This window comes from Cervus canadensis, chromosome 1, assembly GCF_019320065.1.
Source record: "Cervus canadensis isolate Bull #8, Minnesota chromosome 1, ASM1932006v1, whole genome shotgun sequence".
Classification (NCBI taxonomy): domain Eukaryota; kingdom Metazoa; phylum Chordata; class Mammalia; order Artiodactyla; family Cervidae; genus Cervus; species Cervus canadensis.
Window position 1 is genome coordinate 37,625,058 of NC_057386.1, and position 21,209 is coordinate 37,646,266.

Genomic DNA, 21,209 nt, shown 5'->3' on the forward strand with positions numbered 1-21,209 from the left:
TGGACTGGTTGGATCTCCTTGCAGTCCAACAGACTCTCAAGAGTCTTCTCTAACACCACAGTTCAAAAGCATCAATTCTTTTTTTATTTTTTTCAGTTCTACCACTTTATTGCTACCAACCCATCTCCCTCCACCCTCGTGCACACATGCTCAGTCATGTAACCCCATGGACTGCAGCCCGCCAGGCTCCTCTGTCCATGGACTTTTCCAGGCAAGAATACTGGAGTGGGTTGCCATTTCCTTCTCCAAAAAGCATCAGTTCTTTATAGTCCAACTCTCACATCCATATATGACTACTGGAAAAACCATATCTTTGACTAGATGGACCTTTGTTGGCAAAGTAATGTCTCTGTTTTTTAATATGCTGTCCTTCCTATACCTCTGTGCCAAGCCTCGGGGGCCAGATAAAAGTGCTGCTTCTCTGAGTTTGTTTCCCCATCCGTGACACGGAGAGCTGACTTCCCCCCTCCCAGGTGTTTGTACAGATGGCCTGAGCTATTGGAATAAAGCAACTGCCCGTGATACCAGAAATGGCTCCACATCTGTCTGTCAGGGATCTGCCCCTGCCCAGCTCTGCCAGGACGGCCCCCTTGGTTGTCACTGGTGGGGGGGAGGGGTGCTTCTCCCCTCTCCGACTTTCCTCGGGGAATGTGACCTAATGGATTTCCGTGACTTACCCACTCGCCTGTCCGGGACCCAGGACTTAGAGCCTCACCTTCCTGCCCCCTCCGGATTCAGACCTGCCCGGAAGCCTCCACTGAGCCCATTGGCCTTCCCTTTCCTTTCAGTATTCTGGTGTCTGCGCCTCAGCGCCTCAGGGAGGTGCCTCGTGGCAGCCCGCCCCTCTAGCCTGGTTTCCTCAGGAAAAGCCTGGGGAGGAAGCAGGAAGGGGGTTGGGAGCTGTGGGGGCCAGACTGACCCAAGCCCTCCCGCTGCACTGGCCGCCATGGGGCCGGGGCTGCTGTTCCCTCTGCTGCTGCTCAGGGCTCTGGGGGCCCCGGGGTCTGAGCTGGACGCCGGGGGGCGGCACGTCTGCAATGCCAGCAGGTGGGTCTTGTGGGCGTCTGACGAGGAGGGAGGAGGACAGGAGGAAAGAGGGGCTAAAGCCAGAGGGGTCCGGGGACAGCCTGGAGGGCGGTAGGATGGCCAGGGACAGAGTGGAAAGGGTTTGCAGACGTGGGGCTGTGACCCTTGGCCAGGCCCACCAGATGGGGCTGAGGCCAGCGACAGTGATCCAGCTGCAGGGCCAGGCTGCCCCCCGGCTGACCCCTCTCTGCCCCACAGCCCCTCTGCTGAGCTCCAGTGCTGCCCAGGCTGGAGGCAGAAAGATCGAGAATGCACCATCCGTGAGTAGCCAGGATGGTCCCACCCACCCTATCCCACCCGCCACTGGAGGAGAAAGGAGGACAGAGCCCAGTGACCCTTCCTTCCTACCCACCCTGGGGTCTATTTGCCCTCCTGAGTCCTTGTGCCAGGGTGCCTCCTGTGACCCAAACCCCCCCGGCCCCAAGGAAACAGCTCTTGAGGGAGGCAGGGGCAGCAGGAGCCAGTGAGAGGGACTGAGCGTCCCCTGGCCGCACCCCTGTCCTTCCAACCTGGGTGGGGTGTTTTTCAGCCATCTGCGAGGGGCTGGACGCCTGCCGGGAAGACGAGGTATGTGTGAAACCAGGCCTCTGTCGATGCAAACCTGGATTCTTCGGAGCCCAGTGCAACTCCCGTGAGTCCTGAGTGTCTCCTGAAGGATGAAGGCGCCGGGCAGGACTGGGGGAGAGGGGAAGAGAAGCAGGTAGCAAAGAAATCTTACAAGAGCAGGGCCAGAGTCCTTCCAAGCTTTGCTGAGGAAACTGAGGTCTGGAGACAGGAAGTGACGCACTCCCGGGGATCCCCTGAGTCATCTGGTTTCTACCCCATCTTCAAAGTCCTCCCACAGGTTCAGTTCTGGGCTGTTCATCTTCCCTTTCAACTTCCTGAAAGACGCTGGAGATCCCGGTTAACTGCAAAATGAATGCGCTCTTAGTCTCATACACCTTATGCCAGTCTGGAGGGTGACTGGAGTGTCCACCTTCTCTGACACAAAGAGGGACTTGGCAAAGTGGTTGGTGGCCAGTTTAGCCAGAGGGCAGCCAGCCGCCAGGGGTCGGGGTTGAGAGGAGGCGCTGGGGGGTGTGGCTTCTTCCGCAACCCCAAGGGCAGCCTCCAGGCCTGGACAGACACAGTTGGGGGTGGGGGGGAACCCAAGGAGAGGGAGGAGGGGCCCGAATGCAGGCCCACCCACTTCGGTGTGGCTCTGGACAGGCCCTTTCCCACTCTTAAGTGTGTTCTGGAATGTGGAAGTGGGAGGCTGGGCCAGTGCTAAGGAGCCTTGTGGTTCAGAGCCGGGGGCAGGAAGTGAGCTGTGCCCCAGGGGACAGGCCGTCCCGGCTCTTGGAGGGTGGGCCCGCTCCCCCCACACACACTTCCTTGTCCCAGGGTCCCTCCTGGCACACAAGGGGGCGCGCGGCGAGCATCCGTGCCCAACCCCGAGCCCGCTGACCCTCTTCTGTCACCCCCCTGCCCTGCCACAGGCTGCCCGGGCCAGTACTGGGGCCCCGACTGCAGGGAGGTCTGCAGCTGCCACCCGCACGGCCAGTGCGAACCGGCCACCGGGGTGTGCCACTGCCAACCCGACCGCTGGGGCGACCGTTGCGAGTTCCCGTGCACCTGCGGTCCCCACGGCCGCTGCAACCCCCAGACCGGCGCGTGCCGCTGCGAGCCCGGCTGGTGGTCGTCCACGTGCCGCCGCCCATGCCAGTGCAACCCCGCGGCGGCGCGGTGCGATCAGGCCACCGGCTCCTGTCTGTGCGAGCCGGGCTGGTGGGGCCGCCGCTGCAGCTTCCGCTGCGCCTGCCACGGCTCGCCGTGCGCGCAGGAGTCGGGCCGCTGCGCCTGCCGGCCAGGCTGGTGGGGCCCCGAGTGCCGGCAGCCGTGCGAGTGCGTGCGCGGCCGCTGCAGCGCCGCCTCCGGCCAGTGCGCCTGCCCGCCCGGCTTCCGCGGCGTGCGCTGCGAGCTGCCCTGCCCCGCCGGCCGGTACGGGCTCCAGTGCCGCGACAGGTGAGCCGGGCGACGGGGGTGCGGGTGAGAAGGGAGGGAGGAGGGCGTGCGAAGGAGGAGGAGAGAATGAGAGGGCAAGTGGGGGAGGTGGGGGCCGCTGGAAGAAGGTTGCGCAGAAACAGACAAGGGTGGGGTGAAAGGGGGCAAAGAGACCCTCGACGCCCCTGAGTCCAGCCTCGCCCACCACTTTCATCTGGTTACTGTTAAACAAAATACTCCTAGCAAGCCGTAGAAACAAGACGAAAGAAACACAAGGAATCACATGGCAAAAAGGCTATTGCAGGGTCTCTGCCTCTCAGGGGCTTTCAAACTTTGACCAGGTCCACCCACTTTAAGAAACGTTTTACATTCTATCATATATGTATTCAGTTCAATTCAGTGCTCAGTCGTGTTCGACTCTTTGGGACCCCATGGACTGCAGCATGCCAGGCCTCCCTGTCCATCATCACCTCTCAGAGCTTGTTCAAACTCATGTCCATCAACTCGGTGATGCCATCCAACCATCTCATCCTCTGTCATCCCCTTCTCCTCCTGCCTTCAATCTTCCCCAGAATCAGGGTCTTTTCCGATGAGTCAGTTCTTCGCATCAGGTGGATAAAGTCTTGGAGCTTCAGCCTCAGCCTCAGTCCTTCCAATGAATATTCAGGACTGATTTCCTTTAGGATTGAGGGACTCTCAAGAGTCTTCTCCAAAAAAAAAAAAAAAAGAGTCTTCTCCAACACCACAATTCAGAAGCATCAATTCTTAGGCTCTCAGCTTTCTTTATGGTCCATTTATTTCTTTATTAATACATATGATATACATATATATCATACATGTATATGATGGGCTATATATTAACTGAAGTAAAAAGTTAAGCTGACAGCACACGCACATACGCATATATATACACCCAAATGTTTTCTGTTCTCTCTTTTTAAGTTTTAGTCAGGATCTGTTAAATTGGTTTTATGAACTCCTCTTCTCCCACTAACGAGTCTGATCCAAGTGAGTGATCCCAGATAATTAAGTCTCTGGAGGGAGAAAGTTCAAATAAGGATGAAGGCGATATTAAGATAAGATAAGCCTTACTGGAAAAGTTGTTAAAAGAGTAGATCCTAAGAGTTCCTGTCACAAGGGAAAAAAAAACTTTTTATTTTTTGGTATCAATATGAGATGATGGGTGTTAACTAGACTTGGTAATCATTTCACACTATATATATGTCATTATGCTGCACACTTTGAATTCATAATAGTGCTGTATGTCAATGATAACTCAGTAAACCTGAAAAAATCTAAAGATAAAATGCTAGTGGTGAAAACACGCACTTGATGCATTTTTATAACGCATTAAATGGGATAGGAGCTAAACTACGGAGGCCTGTTCATGCCAGACCTCTGAGGTGGCAAGGGTAGAAGGGAGGAAGGGGAAAGGGGAAGGGAGGAAACCCTGGGCAGAAGGGAGGCAGAGGTAGGGGTGGTAACTTGGTTTCCCTGGCTGGGCTGGGAACTCCTGGGGACCCTGGGATCCAGGGAAGGATGGGGCTCAGAATGGGGGGCGGTTAGGAAAGGGCTGGAATCCTACTAGAGCCGCAGAGATGGTCTGTCCAACCTCTTTGTTGTACAACATGGGGAAACTGAGGCTCAAATCTGCCAGAATGGCCCTGCTGGAACCAAGATGCGCTCTAGACCCGGGAGGCCTGGGTGGATGCGACATCCGTCCGCCTCTCAGGGCTCCCTGGACTCCTTCTCTTCCCAGCTGTGGCCACTGCAAGCAGAATAAACCATGCTCTGCAGACACAGGCAACTGCGAGGCCTGCGAGCCGGGCTGGAACGGGACCCAGTGCCACCAGCCCTGCCCTCCTGGCGCCTTTGGCGAGAACTGCAGGCAGCAGTGCCCCCGCTGCCGGCTTGGGGAGGCCTGTCAGCCAGACACCGGGCACTGTCAGCGCTGTGAGCCTGGCTGGCGGGGGCCCAGGTGAGGAGCCAGCCTGCTCAGGGTGGGGCATCCCTTCCTTCTAGATGCTTGTCCCAGCTGCTCCCTCTCCCAAGCATACCCCATGGGGCCCACCTCTGGGTGAAAACCAAGGCAGGAGAAATGGGTGATGATGGGGCCCTGGGCAGGCCCCCCCACTACTCAGGCTTCCCACTCTTACCTCCCTCCAGGGATCTATAGTCTGTCACCTATTGGGTCTGACCTCAGATTCAAGGCCCTGTTTGCACCTGAGCTTCACTGCTGGATGAGTAGATGCTGGGGTCTCTGAATCTAGAAGTATGGGGGGAAGATGGGTGGAGCCCATTTGGGGGCGGGGGTCAGGCCTGCCTCGCTCTCCATTCTGAGTCTCCCCTCACCTCAGGTGCGAAGACCCCTGCCTGATTGGCACCTTTGGGGAGGGTTGCAGCTCTACCTGCCCCACCTGTGTCCAGGGGGCCTGTGATGCTGTGACAGGGGAGTGTGTCTGCACCGTCGGCTACTGGGGGCCCAGGTGAGGACGGGGGGAGGAGGAGGGGCCTAGGTCAGGCCTCTGTGCAGTCTGCTCCCTAAACTTCCCCGCCTGGGCTTCTCCCCCACCCACCCAGCATCCTCATTAACTAGGAAGTTATTCCTCTGGTTGTGGGGTCTGCATCTTCCAAAGGGGGCTCAGAGGTAGAAGTAGAACCAGCTCAGTCGTGTCTGACTCTTTGCGACCCAGTGGACTGTATGTAGCCTGCCAGACCCCTCTGTCCATGGCAAGAACATGGATTTCCCAGGCAAGAACACTGGAGCAGGTTGCGATTTCCGTCTCCAAGGGATCTTCCCAACCCAGGGATCTAACCTGCATCTCCTGCACCTCCTGCCTTGGCAGGCAGATTCTTTACCACTGTGCCACCTGGAAATGTCAGTGTCGCCAATGTCAGGTTCTCCCACCTGTGGGACAGAAGAGAGTATTAACTGGAAGAGATTTCATTTTACAGAGGAGAGGACCAAGGCCCAGAGAGTTAGGGTGGAGCGGGCCTTGCTCAGACCTCCAAACTCTGAGGAAGTGTCTCTGGATTCCACTGGCATCTTGCTTATTTCAACGATAGCGCCAAGTGGACAAGGAATGAAGATCTTGAAAAGTGGACCCTGTCTGAGGCTTTCACCCTGGGGGCCTGGGAGCCAGGGGGCAGTTTGTGGATGGTCTCCCTGGAAGATGGGCTTAGGGGCTAAGGGATTCTTGTAAACACTGCCAGGGGTGGGGTGCTTAGAATGTGGCTCAGAGGTCAGAGGAGTCTGGCTGAGCATCCTTCAGGGGAAGTCTGTGTGGCAGGGGGGAGGGACCAGTGCCCAGAAATCTACCTTCCCCTGCCCACCTCCATGCCTTCTCAGCCACCCTCCCACTTATCTCTCCTGTCCCCCCAAAGCTGCAACACTTCATGTCCATCTGGCTTCCATGGAAACAACTGCTCTGTTCCCTGCGAATGTCCAGAGGGAAACTGCGACCCTGTCTCTGGGGCCTGCCAGCTGGGTAAGCTGAAACAAAGAGTATAGGATGAAGTAGCTGGGGGAAGGGTGGCCTTTTTTTTTTTTTGGCTGTACTGCATAATAAGTGGCATCTTAGTTCCCTGACCAGGGATCGAACCCACACCCCATGCAGTGGAAGCTTGGAGTCTTAACCACTGGTCTGCCAGGGAAGTCATGAAAGAATGGCCCTTGACACAGGCTCTGGGGCTTCCTTACTTGCTAGAAAGGCTAAGCCCACTTCAGAGATGCTCTCTCTACCTGAAATCTGTATGGGTGCTTTGGGGCCCCCCCAAAGACATAACAAAGCCCTGGTCCCCTGAGAAAACAGGCTAGCACCCAGGAGATGGGTACACAGGGCTGGATACTGGGGTGTCTCATCAGGCCTGAGAATTGGGGCAAGAGTTTGTGGAACAGGCTGGGGACCATCAGGAAGGGACAGACCAGTAGGGAGGCTGCCTGGAGGAGGGGGCCTCCAAGCTGAGCTGAGTCTACATCTCTCAGAAGAGGGGGAGGGCCCCACAGGTGGGAGATTCTGGGGAGAAGGCAATGTAGAGCTAGAGATGAGACATGATGTGTGGGAGACAAGAAGGCCCCGAATATGTGTCCGTCACCCGCCCTCCCTAGGATCTCATAGTCAGGACGCCGCCCTCATTGCGGGCATCCTCGTACCTCTGCTGCTGCTCCTCCTGGCCATCTCCTGCTGTGCCTGCTGCTGCTGGGCTGCCCGGCTGGACCCCAAGGACAGGTGAACACAGGCCCCTGTCTTCCCAACCCTACAGCTCAGGCCGTGGGTGGAAGCAAGGTGGTATCTATCGTTTCCTTTCTGGGATGGAGCTAGGCTGGCCTTGTCACATGCATAGGTCAGAGGTAATGAAGTAGCTGGCCATGGCCGTGGCCTTGAGACACCAGGTCAGCCACCTGCCCTCCTCAGATGCTTCTGGGGGTGGAGGGTGTGGGGGAGCAGGCACCAGGCTGGCAGAAGGCAGAAGCAGCAGCAGGGTAGCTCTGGGCGGGGAGGCAAAGAGACCAGGCCTCCGAAGGGAGAATGCCGTGAAAGCCTGTGCAAGGGTTCAGCAGAGGGCGTGGTTTTCCAAGAAAAGGAGAGGTGAGAAGGGATTGAGGCTTGGGGGCTGCTGCGGGGAACACTCTTTGCACAAGAGCTTTGTTCCTTTATGAAATGTCTTCATACTTCTCGGCCCCTTGGAAGCTCAGAGCAGTGTGGATGGAGGTTTTGAGCAAGGCACTTGGTGGCAGGGGATTTACCTTCTTAATTCCCAGGAGGACACAGACCCAAGGTGACCCTGATAGTCGCTGGCCCGCATGAAGCCCGTGCCCAGTTTTCTGGACTCTGTTTTATCTGGTGTGCTGTTAGTTCACTCACTACCCCTTGAGCATATCACTCTTGTCTGTGGGGGCATCGTCAGAGCAGCAGACCTAGGAGGCCCTACCCTGGGGACCTAGATCTCGGGGACAAGGAGAAGCCCCTCACTCAATAACCAGGACGTGTGCACAGTCTGTCTGAGGAATGGCAATGAGTGAAGCAGTTGCTTCCAGCTTGGGGGTGAGGACAAGGGTGGGATTCCCGGAGGTGGTGTCACTTCCAGAAAGATCGGTGAGCTGGGGCTCAATGAGGATGATAATCACACATCGCTGAATTTGGGGGCAGCCCTCTGTGTAGCTGGTGCTATGCTGGGTCCTGAAAAAAAGCTCTGATAGATAGGAGTTGTTGTCCCCATTCTACAGATGAGGAAGTTGAGGCCCAGAGAGGCTAAATCAGAGCCAGATTGCCCACCTCGTGATCTGGAGCCACGCTGCCCTCTGTGTCAGGCTTGGATCTCGAAGTCAATATTTTATATATGTGTATATATATATATCTCCAGATCTCAGTTTGGATTTTACTCTGTAGTCAGAGAGAGTCACTGAAGTAGACATGGTCACTTTGTCCCATGAACCGTGGAATCAGGATGGTCCTGGCCCTTTTCTCCCGCCCCAGTCAGGGCTCTCCCACACTGACCGCTCTCCCATGCCCTTGCCCTCAGGCCAGTGAGAGATGGGACCGCCATGTCCAGGATGAAGCTGCAGGTCTGGGGGGCCCTGACCTCCAGCCTGGGCTCTGCGCTGCCCTGCGGTACCCTAGGCAGCCACAAGCTTCCCTGGGTGACAGGTAAGTGGATGCTGAGGGTCAGGGGTCGCCAGGACAAGGTGTCCCCTTGGGCGCAACACTTGACCTAGAGCCCCTCCCCCGCAGTCTCGCACCATGACCCGGAGATCCCCTTCAACCACAGCTTCATCGAGCCGCCCTCCGCCGGCTGGGCTTCGGACGACTCCTTTTCTTCCGATTCCGAGTCTGGAGAAGAGGACGAGGGTCCTGCCTATTGCGTGCCACCCCAAGAAGGTAGCCCCCAAACAGCCCCCCCACCCCCTGAGCCAGCCTGCTCATCACACCCTCTTCTTTATTCCTTCAGCAGACGTGTAGCAGGCACCCACTCTGCCCGTCATGGTTCTTGGTTGTGGGATGCAGTCAAGAACAAGAGAGATGCCTGCCCTCCCCAAGCTTATAGTCTACGAGACAGTGGGTGGTAGGACAGAGTGATACGTGCTTTCACGGGGGACATGCGAGTAGGTGCTCGTAATCCAGCACGTCAGGGGTGACAGGGGTCAGAGACGATGTCTAGGTGTTTGTGGTATCGGAGTTGAATCTGGCAGAATCAGTAGGAGTTAGCCCAGGGACAGGGAGAGATGGGAATAACATTCCAGGAAGAGGGGACGGTGTACACAAAGGGCAGTAAGTAAGAAGGACATGGCCATGTGGCGCTGAAAGAGTGTTAGCGTGGTTGGAGTGTGGCATTATCACAAAGTTGGGGAGAACAGTGAGAATGGAGGGTACCAGCGGTAGTCTCTGCCTGAATAGCCCTTTGCCCTGGCTCTCTGCATCCTCACCCTCTCCCTTGCTCCATCTTGGGAGCCTCCCCAAAAGATGCTGAGCTGGGTAAGTAAGATGGACTGGGGAGCCCAGCCCAGCTTCGGTCAAGCACTTCTGTCTCCTCTGCCAGGGATGGTCCCTGTGGCCCCAGCGGAATCCTCAGAGGCCAGCCTGGCTGGAGGTCCCTTCCCTCCGCCCGAGGACGCCTCCACGCCGTTTGCCATCCCGCGCACTTCCAGCCTCGCTAGGGCCAAGCGGCCATCAGTCTCCTTTGCTGAAGGTACCAAGTTTGCACCGCAGAGTCGCCGAGGCTCCGGGGAGCTCTCCAGCCCGCTCCGAAAGCCCAAGAGGCTCTCCCGGGGGACCCAGCCAGGTCCCGAAAGCCAGGAGACTGAGGAGTCCACAGGCCCACAAGTGGAAACAGATGGGGTCCCTCCTGGTACTGCCAGCCCCAGGGATTCAGCTGTTGGTCGCCGCCGGCTCCCACTTGGTGGCCGGACAGTAGCTGAGCGTGTGGAAGCCATCGAGGGCAGCGTCCAGGAAAGCTCAGGCTCGGTCACCACGATCTACATGTTGGCAGGGACACCCCGGGGACCTGAGGGCCCCGTCCGATCTGTCCTCCGCCGTTTTGGTAGCTTCCAGAAAGGCCAGGCAGAACCCAAGGTCAAGAGTGCCATCCCCAAGCCTCCACGTCGGGCCCTGAGTCGGAACAAGGGCAGCCCCAGGCTGGACTCTGGCTCTGCCAATCAGAGCCCCAGCTCAGCCATGAAGGAGGAACTGACTGGGACCTTGGAGTCTGCAGGGACTGGGTCAGAGGAAGGGGCCAGGGGCCTGGGGGGCGGCATCAAGAGCTCAGGGGGTGGCCAGGAGCTGGCCCCTGAGGATGGTCCCCTAGTACAGGATCCCCAGAAGGTGGCTGACGAGGAAGGGCAGGAGGAGCCCCAGTATGAAAATGTTGTACCCATTTCTGGGCCACCGGAACCCTGAGGATCTTGAGTTTTGTGAGTGGTAAGACTGTGGATGGGGCTTGGGCCTCAGATTGCCCCCATCAGATTGTGTTTTGTGCTGGGAAAAGATCCCAGGGCCAGAAAGACATGCCCCCTTTCGCTTTCACCAGGAAATGTCAGTGCTGGAGGCCAGTTGGCTCTGGGTCCTAGCCGAGCTCTGGGAGTGGGTCTGGAAGGCCTGGGCAGAGACCCCACTGGATGGGGTCAGGAAGGGGGAAGAGATGACTGCAGGGACTTTTTCTCTGTTGTCCTGGGCTCTGTTTAGCCCGTCTCTTCTTTCCTTCATTTGCAAAACATTTTTCTGAAATGGGAAACAACCTAACTGATGATAAAAGATTAAAGAGATATTCCTTATGAAAGGTTCCTAACCAACCAAATAAATCAGGTTGTGTAAGAATATGGGAGCTTGTTCATGCTATCCTGCTACATGTAAATCATGTTTCCTTTTTACAAATTTCATTCCTTTTGGCCTCAGAATACATGTTTAGAATTCTTCCATTTTGTGTTTATTTTGTGACTGTTTTTTATAGACTTAAAAAAGAAAAAAAAGATGTGAGGGGGACTTCCCTGGTGGTCCAGCGGTTAAGAATCCACCTTGCAATGCAGGGGACTTGGGTTCCATTCCTGGTCAGAGACCTATGAGATCCCACATACTGCAGAGCAACTAAACCCACGGATCGCAACTAGACAGCCTGAGTGCAGCAGCTGCTGAAGCCTGCCCACTCTGGACTCCATGTGCTGCTACTAAGACCCGACATAACCGAATCAATAAATATTTTTTAAAGAAATAAAAAAGATGGATGTGCGTAAAAAACATTTGAGAGGAAGACATCAAATGGCATTTTTCTCCAGGAGATGACAGTGCGGCAGATATTTTCTTAAATTTAGACATAATTTGCAAATTTCCTACAGTGGACATTCTTTTTCACTTTTCTCACTAGGTTGAATTTTTAGTATTATAACAAGCAATGTTGTTTGTTAAAAAGTACTGGGCTTCCCCTAGTGGCTCAGTGGTAAAGAATCTGCCTGCAAAGGCAGGAGACACGAGTTCAGTCACTGATCTGGGAAGATGCCACATGCTGCAGACCAAGGAAGCCCGGTCGCCACAACTACTGAAGCTCACGTGCCCTAGAGCCTGTGCTCCACAATGAGAGAAGCCACCGCAATGAGGAGCCTGCGCACAGCAACTAGAGAGAAGCCCCTACTCGGCACCATTAGAGAAAAGCCTGTGCAGCAATGAAGATCTAGCATAGCCAAAAATAAACAAAAGTTTAAAAATAAGTAAAAGGTACTAACATTATAAACATGTCTAGAGTAAAAATCAGATTTCCCTTCTCCCCAAGGGATTCTGCAGGATGAGGGAGGGGCCAGACTTAATTTTCATGGAATGCCTGTTGGTCTAGTCCGGAATTCTTTCCTCACGTATTTGCATTACCCAGATAGGAAATAAAGCTCAAACCCTCTGTCCCAGTGTGTAGAGAAGCTCATGAACAGTTTAGATGCTGCCTTTCAGATATTTTTCTGTGCACATAAAAACAAAAGAGCATCTCATTCTGCAATTTGCTATTTTACTTAACAATATATCCTGGCTATCTTTTGATGTTAGTTAATATAAAACTACCTCTTTTTATAAAAAATGAGATTCCATCATGGGGAAATAACACAGGTTATTTAAGCCATCCCCTACCTATGGGGATGTGGGTTGTTTCTAATTTTTTTGATCCAATAAATGATGCAGTAGCCAAATCTGTCTACATTTCTTTTTGCATTAGTGCTAGTTTTTCTGTAGAAGAGATTCCTAGAACTGGAATTGCTGGGTTAGGGGGTAAGAATATTAAACATTTGAGTATTTACTCCAAATGGTCCCCCCAAAAGAGCTGAATGGCTTTGTGTTCTCATAAATTATATTGGTATCTGTTTCCCCACACCCAATCTGATAGGTTAAAGGTGGTATAGTTATTATTTTAGCACACAAAAAAACCTCTAAAGCAATAACATGTTAAAGCTTCTTATAAAGTCAAACTCTTTGTACAGATAAGTGTTTTGTTTTAGGAGGTTTTTTTTTTTTTTTTTTTTTTGGCCATGCCATGCAGCTTGTGGGTTAGTTCCCTAACCAGAGACTGAACCTGGGCCCTCAGCCGTGAAAGCACAAAGTCCTAACCACTGAACCATCAGGGAATTCCCCACATAAAAGTTGAGTTTTTTAACTAAAAAAAATGATATTTTGATATGAAAAAAAAGATATTTTGATATGAATGCTATAAAAAACATTATCATTCATGCAGCCAATGTTCATAGCAGCACTATTTACAATATCCAGGGCATGGAAGTAACATAAGTATCCATCAACAGATGAATGGATAAAGATATGTCTACACATACAATGAAATATTACTCAGCCATAAGAAAGAATGAAGTATTGCCATTTGCAGCAACATGGATGGACCTAGAAATTATCATACTAAGTAAGTCAAAGACAAATATATGAGATCACTTTACATGCAGAATCTAAAAAAAATGATACAAATGAACTTATCTACTAAACAGAAATAGACTCACAGACATAAAAAAAACAAAATTATGGTTATCAAAGGAGAGGGAGGGAGGAATAAATTAGGAGTATGGAATTAACATATATAAAATATTCATAGGTAATAAACGACCTACTATGCAGCACAGGGAACTATATTCAATATCTTGTAATAAACTACAGTGAGAAAGATATAACTGTAATAAACCACAATGAAATATATGTAACTCCATATATACATATATGGAGCTTCCTGGCTGCCTAGTGGTTAGGGCTCCATGCTTCTACTGCATGGGGCATGGGTTTGATCCTTGGTTAAGGAACTAAGATCCCACATGCTTTGCTCCATGACTCAAAAAAAACCCAAAAAAACCCAAAAAACAAAAACATATATATAATGGAATCACTAAAAAAATGAAAAAAATAGTATCATTAAAATGTGAATTTCTGGGACTTGCCTGGTGGTCCAGTGGTTGAAATTTCACCTTCCAAGGCAGGGCGTGTGGGTCTGATCCTTGCTCAGGGAGCTAAGATCCCACATGCTTTGGGGCCAAAACACAAAACAGAAGCAATACTGTAACAGATTCAATTGTTGTTTAATCACTAAGTCATGCCCGACTCTTTGCGACCCTGTGGACTATAGCCCACCAGGTTCCTCTGTCCAGAGGATTCTCTAGGCAAGGATACTGGAGTGGGTTGCCATTTCCTTCTCCAATAAAGACTTTAAAAATGTCCCACATTAGAAAAACTTTTTAAGAGTGAATCTCTATGATTATTCTAAGACCAAACTTCTTTTCATATCTTTATCAGTTATTAGCATTTTTTCCTATAGATGATTTGGTTATATTCTTTCCCCAATTTTCAGTTGAGATGTTCATCTTTTTCTCATTGATTTATAAGTGACTTTATATCAACGATATTAATTCTTTGCCCAGTTTGTGATTGGTCTTCTAATGCTGTTTATAGTTTCTTTCTCCTTTTCCCTACAGAAATTAAAAATTTAAATTTAGACAAGTCTTTTTCTTTTTCACTTCTGGGTTTAATGTCATGTGTAATGGAAAGATGGAAAAGCCTTTTTTACCTTAAAGTCAGTAAAATAATCTTTTACATTTTTTTTTAGTACTTCAGTGGTTTTTTTTTTCCAGTGGTTTTATGATTTTTTAATTGAAGTATAGTTGATGTACAATGTTTTATGTTACACGTGTACACTATAATGACTCACAATTTTTAAATTATAATTATAAAATACTGGCTATATTCCCGGTGTTGAGTAACATATCCTTGTAGTTTATTTTAGGTATAATAATTTGTTTATGATCTGCCAGCAGTGCTAACGTGGGGTCTTTAACACTCCTGACAAAAAGACTGGAAAAAAAACCCCAAACCCAGGGAATTCCCTGGTGGTCCAGTGGTTGGGACTTGGTGCTTACAATTGCCCTGGCCCAGGTTCAATCCCTGACAGGGGGACTAAAATCTTTAAAGCCACAAGACACAGCCAAAAAAAAAAAAACCACAGAAAACAAACAAAGAGAAAAAACCCAGAATTTCATTCAAATTAGACCTGGATTCAAATCTCAGTTCTGACATACTTGTTTGGAAATGTTACTTAAAGCTTGTTTTTTCATCTGGAAAATGGGCATGTGGCTATCTTCCAGGGTTATTGTAGGGATTAAATGACACAGTATGTAAAGCACCTAGTAAATTTTTGACCCTCAGTAAAGGGTCGTTATTATCAGCATTACAGCATTCTCCCAGCTTTGAGTCCTTTATTCCTAGAAGCTGACACCTTTCACCTCTTCATTTATTTATGTTTTATTTTTTTTATGTTTTCATTCAACAAACTCATATTATGCATCTACTTTGTACTTACTTCTGTATCAAGAGCTGGTTATAGCAAGCTGAATAACGCATGGCTCATGCCCCCAGAGTTCATAGTCAATGGGAAAAACCAAAGTCAAACAGATGAATAGATAATTACAAAACAGAAAGATAATGGAGACAATCACCGGGAGTAGTTAGGGAAGACTTCCTGGAGGACATGCTGTTCCAAGAGGGACTATGTTTGAGGGTCACAGGTGAGAGAACAGCACCTGCAGGAACTACAGGCAATTCCATGGGACTGGAGCAACTAAGAGCAGGTCAACCACCGTGGGGGAGGAGCCTGTGTGGGTCAGCTTGGAGAATTTGAACTTTATCCTGCAGTGCCAATGGTAAAGTTTCTGAAGTGTTTTAGCAGAGGTCAGATTTACCAAGGTTAGATTTGCATTTCTCAAAGCTCACTGGGATGGAATAGGGGTGGAGAGATGGATTTGAGTGGCTGAGATTAGAACCTCGATGAACAGCAGCTGCAGTCCTATGGGCAAATCAGATAAACACTTAGGAGATACAGATTCTGTGGGTGGGGTCGAGGTGGGATGGAGAGGGACAATAACAGCTGGTGACCAACAAATACTGAAAGGATGTTTCACGGTATCTAACTTCAGTAGGCAGTGATGCTATGATCTGGGAAGTACAGTTTTTTGTTGGGGGAGAAAGTGAATTACTTTACAGGTGTGTTTGCAGTTTAGAAATGTGTATGGAACAACTGCCTGAGACAGCCCTCAAGCAGGTGGCTCTAGAAGGGAGGGAGGGAGGGAAAGATTGAAGTTTGTCAAGTGAGTGGGTGAGATTCTCAGGGTGGGGCAACCAGATAGGCAACCAGCCAGGATCCTCTAAGACCACACAGTGTCAGGCTTGGTCTGAGCAAGGTTGCCAGGGGCGGGTTGATGGCGGCAGGGGGCGCACTTGGACTCAGGGTCTAGGAGCACTAGGCTGCTGGGGCTCTCTCAGCCCTGGGGTGACAAACCAGCTCCCACAGTGTGTCAAAGAGACCAAGCTGAATCGCCGGGAGACAGAGGGCCCTCCGCCGGGTTGTGCCTTCGATGGGGGAGAACCTCCAACTGGAGCTAAAACTCCTGAGCCCAGGCTCCATCCCCCTGCCCTGGCAATTCCTCGGGGGCTTGTCCAGGTCTTTCATCAGACCAGGAGCCTAGAGCTCTCCCGACCCCACGCGTCTTCCCGGAGGCCTGACTTCTGCTAGTAGTTTTGCTCTGCCCACCTCGTTACCTTGCAGAGAGGCTTCTAACCTGAAGGAGAACAGGGCGAAAGGGAGTAGAGGTGGCAGCCAGCAGTGGGAATGGGTTGGGGGGTCAGAGTCTGGAGGGGGTACCTGACATCCTAGGAGACAGACAAGCCCCACTCCCACGTGGAGACCCCGAGGGAAAACTTCCAGGGACCGGACAGATGACACCCAGAAGTGCGGGCCGTGAATCAGGAAAGAAGGGAAGAAGCACACCACGCCTGGACAGAGCTCTGAGGATCCGGAATGTGCAGACAGCGCTTGGACGGGGTACTGGAGGCAGGAGAGCGAGGATTCAGGACACAAAGCCCAAGGAAGACAGGATGGCAGCATCGCGTGGGGAGGTGGCGGGAGGCAGAACGACCCACACGGAGCCAGAGCATCGGGCGTGGTGCTCGGCACACAGTGAGAGCTGGGGGCTACGAAGCGGGCCGGAGGAAGAACTAAGCCAGGGAGCTAAGCGGGCTTCGGGAGGGAGACCCGCGTGCAGCTAGGGGAAGTCCGAGAGCTGCGGAACAGCGAGCAGAGGGCTCAATTCAGGGACAGGGTTTCCGGGTAAGAGGCGAAGGGGGAATGCCCCTGGAGCTCCCCAGCCAGACTATGACTCCAGTTTTAAGCGCAGACCTACCGCACAGCCGCAAGCAGCCCCTGGCCCCCCCAGCTCCCTTGTTTGTCTCCCAGTCCGGCCGGAACCGGCTTCTGCTTGCCGCGGGGAGGGCGGGTGGCTGCCGATTGGTTAACGCCTGTTTCCAGCCCCAGCTCAGCCAATCAGCGTGCGGCAGTGTTTTCTTCTAGGGGTCGGAATAAAAGGGCTGGAATAAAAGGGGGGGCAGAAAAGGCGCCGGCCGGGCCCGATACACACCAGTAGGAGCCGGGTGAGAAGGATCCTGGGGACCCGGGTCCCGAGCTTGAGTGCTGGGGAGAGGAAGGCGCAGGAGTAAGGGCATAGGGAGAAGATGTGTGCATAAGGGAGGAGAGACTGAATGGATGAGGAACCGCCGGGGGAGAGGTCCAGGAGCAAGCTAGGAGATGGAGGAGCAGGGTTCGCTTCCATAGAAACGAGCTAATTGCCGAAGAAACGGCCCCAGACGGGGGTCGCGCGGGAGCTCGCGCCGCCGGTTTGAACCGGCTTCGCCTCTCCCGTGTGGGGCTCGCGTGGCCGCAGCGCCTAGCGACCTAGACAGCGGCCAATGGCGTGGCAGTTCCTGTGCCGTCAGGCCAATGAACGGGCCGCGGGCGGGCCGTTCCGGAGCTCCGTGCGCTGATCTTGTGGTTAAGGGAGCCCGATCTGGGGAAGGGTCTCCAGTGAGCGCGGGCGGGCGGGCTCCGGTGAGGGTCCCGGGGAGTGGCAGCCGTAAGGTATGCCCCTGCCCAGGTATCTGAACCTCCGGCTGCCTCTCCTGACAGCTCCCAAGCTGCATCAGTCCTGCTGGGAGCCTGCATTAGTTCCACGTCCCTGAGCACGCGTTTCTCCCTTCGTGTTTCTGTGCCTCAGTTTCCCTCCGAGTGAGCCGAGAGAGAGAAGTCTCCCTGCCTGGCCGGGGCGGCTTCTCCCAGAGCTGCGGGCTGGCGGATGAGCCAGCGGCCGAGAGGGTGGCCCAGGGCCGAGGCAGGGCTGGGGCTTCCTTGCTGCGCGCACTTGCCTCCCGCGCTGCGGAGGGGGTGACAAGCTGCGCGCGCTGCGGCAGCGGCCCGGGTTGGCCGCCCCGGCTGGGTAGGGCCGGGCGCTGACGCCGAGGTCTGCGCGCAGGTGGCTGCAGAGAGGAGCCCGAGCCGGAGCCGGGTCGCCGCGTCTCTCCTCGCCATGGCGCCCACCCTGGCCACTGCCCATCGGCGCCGCTGGTGGATGGCCTGCACGGCCGTGGTGGAAAACCTCCTCTTCTCGGCAGTCCTCCTGGGCTGGGGCTCGCTGCTCATCATGCTCAAGTCGGAGGGCTTTTACTCCTACCTGTGTACTGAGCCAGGTGAGACTGATACCCGGGCTGGGGGGTCGTTCCTGGATGGGGGCTTTGGGAGGGGACGGAGGGCGGTGTATACTCAACCAGCAAGACCACCTCACTGCGCAACTCCTCCTAGTTAGCAGAAGGCCCGTTTAAACCTCCTCCCCCCTCCAGCTTTGCTGGGTACAGATCATCGTCCCTGTTTTTTGGCTGAAGACACTGAGGCTCAGACAGATCTTCTGACTTGCATGAGGCCTCACAGCTGGAGACTGTCATAGATCCAGAACCCCCAAGTCCAGGGTGTTCTTTCCACCACCCGGGAACATGACTGGACTCCTCTCCTCCCAGTGCCTGGCACATCACTTGCCTTGCAGTAAACATGTTGCTCTCTGACTGTAAGAAAGAGGAACTCCTGACTCAGTGACTGGGGTGCAGCAAGAGAGAGGAAGTGGCTTGGCCTCCACCCCGTGGAAGGTTCATCTAGAATCTAGATGTTTTTCAGTCAGGCCTTGAGTCTCTAAAGGGCTTGTCGGATACAATTTCTTGTCTATTTTTGCTGCTTTCTAATTTTCCAAAGGACATTTCCTCCCACAAGCTGTGAGAACATCTCAGTGGCCTTCTTCCCCTGTGAGGGGGAGGGGAAGGGGGTATTTCTGGAAATGGCACTAGGGCTGTCCTCTCCCTTTGCCACATGTTGGTGTAACTGAATTAAAGCTGAGGATGCCTGTCTACAAGAAATCTCACCCCCACCCCTGTGGTCACACCCGATGACCTTGTTTGAGGATTCTGATTGCTGAAGGTCACTGGGACTCAGCCTAAGGGTGGGACCCAAGTGGCTCTCACTCTCTACCCTTCTATCCCCCTTCCTCAACAACCTTGATAGTAAATGTTTTGTTCTGCCCTCTGTCACTTCCTAATGGTTGAAGTGAGTAGAGTCTCTCCCCAGTACCTTTGACAGCCAGCCCCCGCCCCAGTTCCCTTGGATGGAGATAACCCAGGTCTGACCTCCTGCATCACACCACCAGCTTGCCATTTTTTTCCTCCCAAGACTGCTAACTTTGAGGGAAGAGAAAGCTTTGGACCGGCTCATGCTGCTTGTAAGCTGGTGTAGAATCCTTGTTTTCCTACTATGATCTTCCCAGGAGGTTGCTGAGCATTCCAGTTACTAGGGAAGCTTCAGCTGAAAGAGGTTAAGGACAGGAGAAAGGGAGGAGATGCTGAGACTGCCTGAGAGAGGGCAGAGTATATTATGTATGACCTTTAGCCTTCAGCCACTCAGAAATATTTCCTAATAGCCTAAGGGTTCTTGGCAGACCTTTCCCCACATCAGCAAGAAAGCTTGGGAGATGGGAGAGTCACTCAGACCTTGTTCCTTGAACAAGCTTTCTGCTTTGCCCAAGAGATGTTAGGAGATTAATGACAGGAAGGGAACAGGTTGGAGCATTTGGCACCTCCTCTCTTCTCTTGGATCGTGACCCTTCCTACTTGCCTCTGACGGCTTCCTTCTGGCTGCATAGAGGGGTTAAAGAACAGAAAAAACCATCATCTCCAGATGAAGCTTTTAGCATCTCATCCAGACTGGAGGACTGTGGTGGTCAATTTTTTTTTTTTTTTGTCCTACTGTGGCGTCAGAAGGTCAGATTCTAGGGTGTTTCCCCCCCCACGTTGTCCACTGATTTAATTTATTTTATGGTCTTGGCAGCGCCGAGGCTGGTCACTTCATTCCTGCCCCAGCCTTGGCTGCCTCCTTCATTGAAGTGGGAGGAGTCCCAGCAGTTGTGCCCACAACAGTGCTGAGTTGGTGTTTAAGCCCTTTCGAGGCTTGCCTGGTCTCTCCTGCAAACCAAAGTGAAGGTGAAGGGTCAGGATTGTGGGTTGAACATCAACTTCTTATCCTGTGCCTTTTGTTCCTGCCTCTGATTTTGGTTTTTCTGACTATCTGGCAAACCCGCTGACCCAGCATCCATGGCGGGCAGGCCTGCTGATCCCACAGGGCTTATCTCTTCTGGCCTCCTTGTTTCTTGGAAGTCTGAGCAGCCTGTTGCCTTGCGGGGCCTGGCATCCCCGTGTCTTGCCTGGCTGGGAGTACCTGGAGGATTTGAGGGTCAAGATTTCTGCTTAGGCCTAATATTGTCAAACTTGGGGGACAGCTGAATTGCAGAGCAGCAGTTTGGCCGTTTATTACATTTATTGAATGAGGCTTGTGAAAAGCTGACCAGTCTACAGCTGATTGAGATGCAAATTTGTCAGCGTTTTGTGGCTTTTAGGACTGATGCTTTGGTTTGTTCCTGAAAGAAAATTTGCCTGAACCTGTTGAAAGGTCCTCAGAACTCTTGCTCGGGACTCCAGCCAGGATCCGGTCACAGACACAGTGTCGGGTTCCAGCGTGGCGAGGTGGGACAAAGAAACAAAGAGCTGGGTTTTCCGTTTCCCCTCAGCTCTTTAATCCCTGTCCACCCGACGGTCAGGGTGGATGACAGGGGCTGGGGACCTGGGCTGGCACTTGGCTTTGCCTCCCCAGTCCCCCTGGTGTGGGCAGGAGACCAGCTGGGTTCCCAGCCCCGGCTTTCCCAGACCTGCGTCCTTTTGGCCTCTGGATGGCCACTGTCACCAGCCCCACTCCCCACCCAACCCCTTTCTTCATTTTTCTCTCAGCTTAGGGGACTGGTGCTCCCTGTGGATGTTTAATCTCTTTTATCTGACCCACACCCTCAGGAAACATTTTCTGAGATGCTGTGCTGGGCGCAGAGTAATCCAGGCCCTCAGGGGGTCTGCAGTCAGCCAGCATCAAAGAGTCACCACACACAGACCTATGCGATCCCACGATCCCACGTGGTGGTCAGACCCCAACAGAGAGCAGGGTGCCGGGGGGCGGAGAGCAGCCGTGGGGATCTGGTTCAGCTTGGGTGGGGGGCTCTCTGATGCTTAGGCAGAAGCGTGGAGGGCCAGAAGGGGTGAGTCAGGAGAGGACAGAGGCAGTGAGCCCCTGGAGCAGGCTGTGTGCTGAAAGAGAAGAGGGAAAGGACAGAAGGGCAGATGATGACTGGAGAGATGGGAAGGAGCCTGCAGGGCCCTGGGGAGATTAGATCTCCTTTTCAAGGCAGGAAGAAGCTCCCGAGGCAGAAGAGACAGTCAGAT

At 53.0% G+C, this 21,209-nt stretch overlaps 2 protein-coding genes across 7 annotated transcripts in view; both read left to right on the forward strand.

Annotated features, from left to right (window-relative positions):
- Nucleotides 1-244: 244 nt before the first annotated feature.
- SCARF1 (scavenger receptor class F member 1) lies at nucleotides 245-11,271 on the forward strand. 3 transcript variants are annotated; one of them, XM_043478386.1, is made up of 11 exons: nucleotides 245-1,047; nucleotides 1,285-1,346; nucleotides 1,616-1,717; nucleotides 2,565-3,090; nucleotides 4,829-5,047; nucleotides 5,427-5,555; nucleotides 6,454-6,557; nucleotides 7,178-7,298; nucleotides 8,593-8,717; nucleotides 8,802-8,948; nucleotides 9,607-11,271. In XM_043478386.1, exons 1-11 carry the CDS (start codon nucleotides 659-661, stop codon nucleotides 10,461-10,463), a joined length of 2,781 nt encoding a protein of 926 aa, XP_043334321.1. In that variant the 5' UTR covers nucleotides 245-658; the 3' UTR covers nucleotides 10,464-11,271. The 3 variants fall into 3 exon arrangements, with proteins under 3 accessions (XP_043334321.1, XP_043334323.1, XP_043334322.1); XM_043478388.1 differs by having other exon boundaries at nucleotides 8,839-8,948; nucleotides 9,607-10,123; XM_043478387.1 differs by lacking the exon at nucleotides 1,285-1,346.
- A 5,647-nt stretch (nucleotides 11,272-16,918) lies between these two features.
- Nucleotides 16,919-21,209, forward strand: part of SLC43A2 (solute carrier family 43 member 2) — a 43,184-nt gene continuing 38,893 nt past the window's right edge. Inside the window, exons 1-2 of one of the 4 annotated variants that reach the window (XM_043478390.1) lie at nucleotides 16,919-17,006; nucleotides 17,882-18,095. In XM_043478390.1, coding sequence (XP_043334325.1) covers nucleotides 17,936-18,095 — 160 coding nt within the window. In that variant the 5' untranslated portion in view covers nucleotides 16,919-17,006; nucleotides 17,882-17,935. Of the gene's footprint in view, nucleotides 17,069-17,118; nucleotides 17,491-17,881; nucleotides 18,096-21,209 lie in introns of those variants that run through there. The other 3 variants (XM_043478391.1, XM_043478389.1, XM_043478400.1) reach the window with 3 other exon arrangements.

Coding starts and splice junctions, on each gene's coding strand:
- SCARF1 (XM_043478386.1), top strand. CDS start 659: ATGGATTTCCGTGACTTACCCACTCGCCTGTCCGGGACCCAGGACTTA. Junction 7,299..8,592: donor CGGCTGGACCCCAAGGACAG/GTGAACACAGGC, acceptor CCTTGCCCTCAG/GCCAGTGAGAGATGGGACCG. Junction 8,718..8,801: donor CAAGCTTCCCTGGGTGACAG/GTAAGTGGATGC, acceptor CCTCCCCCGCAG/TCTCGCACCATGACCCGGAG.